The sequence below is a fragment of the Salvelinus sp. IW2-2015 genome, linkage group LG20 (assembly GCF_002910315.2).
Source record: "Salvelinus sp. IW2-2015 linkage group LG20, ASM291031v2, whole genome shotgun sequence".
Taxonomy (NCBI): domain Eukaryota; kingdom Metazoa; phylum Chordata; class Actinopteri; order Salmoniformes; family Salmonidae; genus Salvelinus; species Salvelinus sp. IW2-2015.
In genome coordinates, this window is record NC_036860.1 from 10,726,568 (window position 1) to 10,737,116 (window position 10,549).

At 41.7% G+C, this 10,549-nt stretch overlaps 1 protein-coding gene across 1 annotated transcript; it reads right to left on the reverse strand.

Annotated features, from left to right (window-relative positions):
• Positions 1–1,313: 1,313 nt before the first annotated feature.
• On the reverse strand, positions 1,314–7,352 carry rdm1 (RAD52 motif containing 1). The gene is made up of 7 exons (XM_024013631.2): positions 7,036–7,352; positions 6,322–6,501; positions 4,103–4,228; positions 3,350–3,515; positions 2,834–2,932; positions 2,006–2,085; positions 1,314–1,662 (listed from the first exon to the last, which is right to left on the reverse strand). Exons 1-7 carry the CDS (start codon positions 7,138–7,140, stop codon positions 1,576–1,578), a joined length of 843 nt encoding a protein of 280 aa, XP_023869399.1. The 5' UTR covers positions 7,141–7,352; the 3' UTR covers positions 1,314–1,575.
• Between the last annotated feature and the right edge of the window lie 3,197 nt (positions 7,353–10,549).

Here is a 10,549-nt window from a genome sequence, read left to right on the forward strand (position 1 = left end):
CTGGACAAAAGGAACACCTATGTGAGAATGCTATTTATTGACTACAGCTCAGCATTCAACACCATAGTGCATTCAACACCATAGTGCCCTCAAAGCTCATCACTAAGCTAAGGACCCTGGGACTAAACACCTCCCTCTGCAACTGACTTCCTGATGTGCCGCCCTCAGGTAGTAAGGGTAGGTAACAACACATCCGCCATGCTGATCCTCAACACATGGGCCCCTCAGGGGTGCATGCTCAGTCCCCTCCTGTACTCCCTGTTCACTCATGACTGCATGGCCAGGCACGACTCCAACACCATCATTAAGTTTGCCGATGACACAACAATGGTAGGCCTGATCACCAACAACAACGAGACAGCTTATAGGGAGGAGGTCAGAGACCTGGCCGTGTGGTGCCATGACAACAACCCTCTCCCTCAACGTGATCAAGACAAAGGAGATGATTGTAGACTACAGGAAAAGGAGGACTGAGCACGCCCCTATTCACGTCGACGGGGGTGTAGTGGATCAGGYTGAGAGCTTCAAGTTCYTTGATGTCCACATCACCAACAAACTAACATGGTCCAAGCACACCAAGACAGTCGTGATGAGGGCACGACAAAACCTATTCCCCCTCAGGAGACTGAAAAGATTTGGCATGGGTCCTCAGATCCTCAAAAGGTTCTACAGCTGCACCATCGAGAGCATCCTGACAGGTTACATCACTGCCTGGTATGGATGGCCCAGTACATCACTGGGGCCAAGCTTCCTGCCATCCAGGACCTCTATACCAGGTGGTRTCAGAGGATGGCCCTAAAAAATTGTCAAAGACTTCAGCCACCCTAGTCATAGACTGTTCTCTCTGCTACCGCATGGCAAGCGGTAACGGAGCGCCAAGTCTAGGTCCAAGAGGCTTCTAAACAGCTTCTAACCCCAAGCTATAAGACTCCTGAACGTCTAATCAAATGGTTACCCAGACTATTTGCATGCCYCCCTCTCCTCTTTTACACTGATGCTACTCTGTTATTATCTATGCATWGCCACTTTAATAACTCTACCTACATGTACATATTACATMAATTACCTCGACTAACCGGTGCCCCCGCACATTGATTCGGTACCGGTACCCCCTGTATGTAGCCTCRCTATTGTTATTTTACTGCTGCTCTTAAATTCGTTTTTTTAAGGTATTTTTTACACTGCATTGTTGGTTAGGGCTTGTAGGCAAGCATTTCACTGTAAGGTCTACACCTGCTGTATTCAGCACATGTAACAAATGTAATTTGTCTCCCCTTGTTTTCTCTCTAAAAGACACCAACACCTAAACATAATAAGGAACGAACAACTTGTGCTTTTAATAAAATATTGAAWTGTCAAAAGTTCCAAAACATTTACAGAATTTCAAAAGCATGTTATATGCAGTAGTAGTACATAAAGATATACMGTTTACAAAAGGTATTTTCCACAAAACAATACATACTTTTTAAAGAATGTACCTGAAAAATTGTAACGGGAAATGCCAAGTTTTTCTTTGACACCAACTTAAACACAGTGAGTGCAGGTGAACACAGGTAAACTGTCTCCAGGTACATGTCACATGTTGACACTGAGGTCCCACGGTATATCCTCATTTTCCTCCTGGCCATCGGGGTCAAATTGGCTCCAGGGAATGTCATTCACCTGACAAAGAAATAAAAAGGACATTGATTGCAGATATGAGATTTTATTTAGATTTCATTAATGCTTGCGGTCAACAACACTGAGTTATGCAGAATACACAATTACATATAATCAGTTACAGTAAGTCATAAAGTATACTACTAAAGTTATTACTACGTAAAGTTAACACCAGTGACTGTCCAGTAAAGTTGCCAATAATTTAAACTGCACTGGCAATTTTTATAAATACTACAATGGCCAAAATACATACAAACTAAGCATCCCGTGTGGGTAGAAAACAATTAAAAGAATACAATGGTAATCTAATGTGTGGAATAATTGCTGTAAGAGAACAGTGTGGTACCTTTATGAGTCCTTCCAGATCCTCATCTTGTAGGACATCATCTCGCTCCACCCTGCATTCAACTACAACTTTCCCATTACCTGGAAGATATACATTTTTTGGTGATTACATTTTGTATTCCCTTATGGCAGAGGATATCCCTGCCCATGCCTCTACACCTGGAAAACATTAAAAYATGCCGAGCTGATATCTTCAAAATGATTCCAATGATTAGTTCACTTAAGAGTTCAGGGCCTCGTTTCCCAGAGCCKTCGTAGCGTTAAGATCATTGTTAGAACCATCTTACGATGTATATTTAGTGGCCAATCTGTTTCCCAGAGCCTTTGTTAATAAAGATCTATAACAACCTTTGCACATCTACAGATCACTCGTAGAAGAATAGACAAAGTGCATCGTTAGATGTTTTTTGCCCTTCCGCGTCACTTTATTCACAGAAGATCTCTGCTAAACATAGAATCAAGATGTTAAGGCTGGATATCTGTCAGACTGTGACCACCAATAACTTCAGAATGAAGTTAACTACAAATACAAAGTTGCCAAAGTATTTGCAATTGTTACAAACAAGTGAAAGAAAAAACGACGCTTGAAATGAAAACCGAGATGACTGCATTAAAAGATAAATAGGCTTCATGGGCCTATATATTGAAATCATAGAGTTTTATTTTGCCACTAGGCTACGTATTGAAAATGTTGCCTCAATATGCGTCATGAACGACAAGATGTGCGCAATGATGTGCCCAATCAACCGTATGGGAATACACTCAAGTGGTGGCGGGAGCTTGGACTGTCGTTTCCGCGTCTCCCCAATTTAAATGAAGCTTTACTCACCCAGAACCAGCAGCAAAACCTTCTCGAAAGCGTCAACCGCTGCTTTGTCCCTGGCCCATCTCTGGAGCTTTCCTCTTTTTAGCAGGACAACGTCTGGACCTATGGCCCAAAACCATAGAGAGGAGTTTTAGTGAAAGAAATGCAGATCGTTTTCTAGCATGTGTTGACAGACTAGAGCTTTCACTTTCGCTGCACAAGAAGAACTAGTTATTTCATTACAAAGACACAAATCGTATCCTTTGCCCTCAATGTGGATCAGGAATGCTCTGTTCTGAGAATAACACAGACGTTTTGGAAAGGCAATTAGAGATCAACACCTTTAAGTCAACAAGCCCTGAGTTGGGCAAAAGTATGCGTAAATTCTTGTCTATATTCTGTCAATATATTCTGTTTATTTTAAGGCCCTGTCACCACCATTTCACCTGGTCAAATTCCTGTACTTCACAAATAAAAGGTGATTCTCATTCTGAAACACAACTTTCTCATAGAAACTGTGGCGGTTCTGCGGAATCTCACCGGTGCCCTCTACGGTCTCTTCAGTCACTCCGACGCCTCGGCAGCTAAGGCCATGCTGTGGGAAGGTGACATCCATGATGCAGCCGTACTTCAGGGTAATCTCCTGAGGGTCACCAGTTGTGGTGGACAACATGCCGGCATCGTCACAGTTGGAGATGTCCTTCAGCTGTCCAGAGAAAGGAAGGATTCTTTACATATTGTTGCTGTCTGATGAAAACCTTGTAACTACATTTTTGGCAATTATTATTATTATATATATATATTTTTTTTTTTTTTACATTTATTGAAAGCAGTAACTCCCCTCAATGTACTTTTGACTCAAGGACCAAGAAAATATAACTTCTGAAGTTTCATAATTGTATGTTCTTTAATAGGAAAATATATAAATTTTTTCAAATTTTCTGAAAAGTTTGTTTTGGATATATGAGCTTTTCATCATACAAGGACTGTAAACGACATGGTCCATATTCTATACAGCAGAAATGGATTGACGTCAAAAGTTGGGCCCGAAGAAGATGTGTTACTTTAAAGTCTAACAACCTATCATCTGCTTGTGCTGTCAATCTTTTAAATGTCTTCATACATCCTTTAGGTCATTGGTCACACAAAGCTAACTAGCTAGCGATTTCACAATGGCTAAACCCACCAAAACAAACAAATATTGTATCTGTTGAATCATACTGTAACATAGTACTGGAACATAAAGAGACACATCTGGGGACACATCTGKGGGCACATCTTGCTACTCCTTACTGTAACAATGTGGGTGCTCCATCCATTAAAACCCAGGTAGTGATTGGCCAAGTCCTGACACTTGCTATGGCTCAGTGGCTTAGAGTTGTGAAAGAAGTTTGGGTACCGCTTTGTGCTCAGCTTTACCTGGAGAACAGACAGAGAATGTACAATCAGTTCTAAATGTCAATCATTACAATGGTTATGACTTCATGGTGAACAGTGTTTAGGGCAGAAAGTGAAGCAGAGCAGACCACCAGCAAGAGGCTGGTCTACAAGTCATCATGGAGTGGTGAGACATTGCCATCTACTGGTCAAGGTCTGGTATTAGTTATTGGTCAAGTGTTACTGTGAAGGTTCACAACAGCTGTGAGAAAAAGACTACTCTTGGGGCCTTGAAGTTGTTTTAACCTTGCTGTGTTCCGGTCGAATTGGATAGATTTACAAGTTCTCTCTGAAAAATGTAGTTCATTTAATCTGATTGTCATAAGGTTCCATGACTTTGTCCACACAGGGCATCTGAACACACCAAATAGATTTTTATGATGTTCATTAAATTTTGGGTGTTTCATTTAACTTTGTACACCTGTGGTGTTTCTGGTCAAAAATGACCGGTCATTAGAAAATAATGGGTGAGACTACAATTAGTGTATAAAATTGGAGTTCAGAGACATGTCCATTCATCAGATGGACACACTTGCTCTCCCAGACCCCCACATGTATGAGCACACACACACACACCTCACTCCCCTTCTTGGTTTCCATGGCAACCCCCACCGGAACCTTTCCCCAATAGAATCTTTCCCCCACGGGAACTACACCTGTTGGCATTCTCACAAACAATCGCATTGTTTAAATAATATATAGAACTTTTCTCGCAGTTCTGGTATATAAAGCTTTTTTGAGGCCTTGCTCACAATTCATTCTGTGGCAGCACAATGACCAAACAATATACTGTATGTGAGGCTCTTGATCATATCATATCTTTGATCATGACAGTGGTGAGGAGGAGAGAGTCCTTGTTAAACTTTGACAAAAAGTAGTCTGTGATAAATAGCACAACATGTTTCATCTGAGTACTTGTTATAGTCAAAATAATCCATACATTATGCTTTTTTTACTCAAAAACTGGTTGTATGAGCTCAGGTCAATGAGGCCTTCAGGCCATAAATAGCAAATAGAAGTTCAAAACTTGTAATGTTCACAAGAACTTAAGTTGATAAAAAGATATAACACAACATTAGGTGATTTATAAATCCATAACAATACATATATTATCTTCAGCTATAATGGGGAAGTCTTTTGGACCGGGAAGACAGAATTAATTAACATGAAACGAACACAACAGAATGGGAAAAAGTGATTGATTAAAAATATCTTATGAAATAATACAATCAATTTGGAGAGTATTTTGATCTCTTTGGAATTGCTGTTTGTAAATAGATATGAGAACTTCGAGCACTAAATTATACAATAGAGTACCACCGTATGAGTCATAATACCCATAAAACCTAGCGGTCAACAAGGAATGGATCCAGATGTTTTTCCACCATTCATTTTTCCCATAGGTGATTTTAGAAACACTTCTAATAAGGGCTGTGTTTCATGTAGACTTACCCTGGCGAGACGATTTGATAACCATGTAAATCTCTAGGACAGGGTGACTTTTATCAATATATTTGCCTGTATTTAACCCCCAAAAATGAAATGCAAATTAGCAGCTAATGTGGCTATCATAAAGAACCACAAATGATCTGGACGAGACTGATGAAACAAGGCAAAGGTAAGAATCTCTGAATTAACTATCTAATGTTAGCTAAATGTAGTAATGAATAAAGTTTTTGTGCAAGTTTGAAATTGACACAATTCCTGTTAGCATAGGTGTCAGCTAGAGATGATGTGCAGGAGCTTGCAGGGATTTGTAGTTTTGCATGTCTACTTTGACGCTAATTAGCATTTTCGAATCTGAGAGTAAATAGCGCCTAATATATTGATAAGTCACCTTGTCCGAGAGAGATTTACATGGTTATCAAAACCTCACACCAGGGTAAGCCTACAAGAAACAAAGCCCTTATTTTAAGTGTTTCTAAAATCACCCATGGGAAAATTAATGGTAGAAAATCCATTGGAACAATTTTCCTGTTTGACCGCTAGGTTTTATGGGTATTATGACACCTCCACCGTGGGGCTCTATAGTCTACAACATTTGCGTAAGTTTCTCTCTCTGAATGTTCCCTTACCTTCAAAGGAGAGCTCTGGAAAAAGCCTCTTCCATGTGTGGCTCTCTGTGCTTTAGATGCCTGGGCTGCGGAGAAGTACTTGACTAGGGCATAGAACCCTGGCTCGACCCCGGCAGCATTGGGACACACCTTTACCAGATACAGCGGTCCAAATTTACAGAATATGTTCCAGATGGATTCCTTTAAAATAATACAGTACATAATTTCAATTCATGGCAGTGAACATCACGTATTAGCCTACTTTACAGAGGCTGGCGGGTAGGAGCGCTGGGCAAGTAACCGAAAGGTTGCTGGATCGAATCCCCGAGCTGACAAGGTAGAAATCTGTCGTTCTGCCCCTGAACAAAGCAGTTAACCGACTGATCCCCGGGCGCCGATGACCTGATGTCGATTAAGACACCCCCGCACCTCTCTGATTCAGGGGGGTTGGGTTAAATACGGAAGACATTTCAGTTGTACAACTGACTATGTATACCCCTTCCCCTTTCTACCTTGCTCTCCTATCAAATATTTCGTATCAAAGTTGCATTAGTGTTCTACAAGTAAAATGTAGATGTGTCCAAAACAAAGTCTTATAAAAGGCCTATACTATTAGATTGCTTTCATAAAAACTCACTATTTTTTCTGGCGATTCTCAAACGTCATTAATTATACTAGATAATTAGTGTATTAATCACATAGCTAACAACTGTATAATTCATCAACGACACTTACGTAAATAAACGCGTCTGAGAATGTGGATTGAATATTCCAGACAAACAGTGTTTTGTTATTTTCAATGGGTACCCTGAACTCTATTACGTCCACCTCGACCTCCATTGCAGTAGTGAATTCTGGCTAGAGAAACATTATTACTGTAGGCTACTACTCTGCTCCGCCAACAGTGTTGCACGAAATGGTTTCAATGTTGCAGGTTGGTATTATTGTCCTCCTAGTAAGGTATTTTCTGGAGGATAGTATGAATCAATTTATCGCAGAAACTTTGATATGACGTTTACGTTGACTTCCGCACAAGAGCCTCTGAATTCCCCGCGCTGAAAACGTCATTCGTTACGCAGTAGAGTTTCTTCTTCTTCTATGGTATTATGGAGGTCCACAAACACACGTTAGAGATGCATGCCGCCACTTACTGTATGGGGTGAAAACTTGGGAACTTTAATGCAGTAAAAGAATGGCTGAAAAAAACATACTCATATCATTCCCACACGTTTTTACTAAAACAAACATCAACGTACTACTTTCAGTCAGTTTCAAATGTCTACTCAGATCCCCAAACACAAGCTCTGGGGCTTGAGAGGGAGGAGTATCTTCCGACAGTATTCCCTGCAATGTTTCAGCCGTGAAGTTCTGAAGATCCAATAACCTTTTTGCCTCTTTCACAATGATATCCAGTTTCTTCTATGTTTTATTAGTTTGTCCTGTACAATTAATCACCTGCACAATGAATGCAAAAAAATCCACCTCCTTCACCATTAGTATTTCAGCATCTTTTATCTGATGATCGACATCAACAGGCTGCTTGCTTGTCATCCACTGCCAAAGCTTCATCATCGCTACTCTCTCCTTCAACAATTTCCCTGTCTCCACATAGGAGACCTGCTTGACAGCCCTGAGCATCACTACTTTGACCTCATTCACCCTAACACGGCACTCAGGGAACTCTGGAAAATGCTTCCCATCACAATTGCAGCATTGTGCATCCTCCGACTCTTCAACACTTACAGTGGGGAGAACAAGTATTTGATACACTGCCGATTTTGCAGGTTTTCCTACTTACAAAGCATGTAGAGGTCTGTCATTTTTATCATAGGTACACTTCAACTGTGAGAGACGGAATCTAAAACAAAAATCCAGAAAATCACATTGTATGATTTTTAAGTAATTAATTTGCATTTTATTGCATGACATAAGTATTTGATCACCTACCAACCAGTAAGAATTCCGGCTCTCACAGACCTGTTAGTTTTTCTTTAAGAAGCCCTCCTGTTCTCCACTCATTACCTGTATTAACTGCACCTGTTTGAACTCGTTACCTGTATAAAAGACACCTGTCCACACACTCAATCAAACAGACTCCAACCTCTCCACAATGGCCAAGACCAGAGAGCTGTGTAAGGACATCAGGGATAAATTGTAGACCTGTACAAGGCTGGGATGGGCTACAGGACAATAGVCAAGCAGCTTGGTGAGAAGGCAACAACTGTTGGCACAATTATTCGAAAATGGAAGAAGTTCAAGATGACGGTCAATCACCCTCGGTCTGGGGCTCCATGCAAGATCTCACCTCGTGGGGCATCAATGATCATGAGGAAKGTGAGGGATCAGCCCAGAACTACACGGCAGGACCTGGTCAATGACCTGAAGAGAGCTGGGACCACAGTCTCAAAGAAAACCATTAGTAACACACTACGCCGTCATGGATTAAAATCCTGCAGCGCACGCAAGGTCCCCCTGCTCAAGCTAGCGCATGTCCAGGCCCGTCTGAAGTTTGCCAATGACCATCTGGATGATCCAGAGGAGGAATGGGAGAAGGTCATGTGGTCTGATGAGACAAAAATAGAGCTTTTTGCTCTAAACTCCACTCGCCGTGTTTGGAGGAATAGAAGGATGAGTACAACCCCAAGAACACCATCCCAACCGTGAAGCATGGAGGTGGAAACATCATTCTTTGGGGATGCTTTTCTGCAAAGGGGACAGGACGACTGCACCGTATTGAGGGGAGGATGGATGGGGCCATGTATCGCGAGATCTTGACCAACAACCTCCTTCCCTCAGTAAGAGCATTGAAGATGGGTCGTGGCTGGGTCTTCCAGCATGACAACGACCCGAAACACACAGCCAGGGCAACTAAGGAGTGGCTCCGTAAGAAGCATCTCAAGGTCCTGGAGTGGCCTAGCCAGTCTCCAGACCTGAACCCAATAGAAAATCTTTGGAGGGAGCCGAAAGTCCGTATTGCCCAGCGACAGCCCCGAAACCTGAAGGATCTGGAGAAGGTCTGTATGGAGGAGTGGGCCAAAATCCCTGCTGCAGTGTGTGCAAACCTGGTCAAGAACTACAGGAAACGTATGATCTCTGTAATTGCAAACTAAGGTTTCTGTACCAAATATTCAGTTCTGCTTTTCTGATGTATCAAATACTTATGTCATGCAATAAAATGCAAATTAATTACTTAAAAATCATACAATGTGATTTTCTGGATTTTTGTTTTAGATTCCTTCTCTCACAGTTGAAGTGTACCTATGATAAAAATTACAGACCTCTACATGCTTTGTAAGTAGGAAAACCTGCAAAATTGTCAGTGTATCAAATACTTGTTCTCCCCACTGTATATTCCATCTGCAAATACTTGACACGTGGCCAAACTTTTACATGCATGACATTGCAGTGACTTTTGTACATACACTCGCACTGCATATCTCATATATCACAGCTTTACGTGGGTCAGGAGAGACTCTTCATCAAACAGACAGGTTTTCCTCCTTCTTTCCATTCACAACAAAGGTTAAGCGACGTGCCCCAACTATTCCCGGCATGTTGTCCCTATACCATGAAGCCTCGATATCCAGCGAGATGACACCTTTCTTCGGTGCCCTACCCTGAAAATCACAACTCTCCACTTCGTACATTGACAGTTTGTAGAGCCACAGAGATTTCTCCTGCTCTTTCGATGCCCATGAAATCACCATCATACTGCTCCTGGTCACTCTGACTGACTCCACCTTCCTCAATTTGTCCTTCACCATCTTCGTAATCGCAAAGGTCTCCCAAATTAACATCCTTATTCATGAATGGTACACCAACCAGAAACTGCTGTTCATTTCCAGCTTTAGCTCTTTTAGCTCAATTCTTTTTAATTACCGTGGTTCAGTCATTCTTACCAACTTTACTCGCGCCAACAGAATCAAACACTGTGTCAGCTTCCGCCGTTGCACGACTTGCCACCACCGGGCCAGATTCAAGTTTGTCCATCCACCTTCCATATTCCTCTTCTCCGGAAACCATCATCCTTCTCGTCCTCTCGTTGTATCTATCTAGCGTCTCCATTCCATCCAATATTGTCCTCACTTGGCAAAACCAACAAGATAGTCCGACCACCGAACAGTTGAGATGGCTGTAAATGTCAATGACAAACAACAGTTTACTAATTGAAGAATTTGAGAAAGCTCTGACTTTACTCCTACAGTAGATTTTCTGTTAACAACACGACCAATGAGCTCGAGCACGGGGC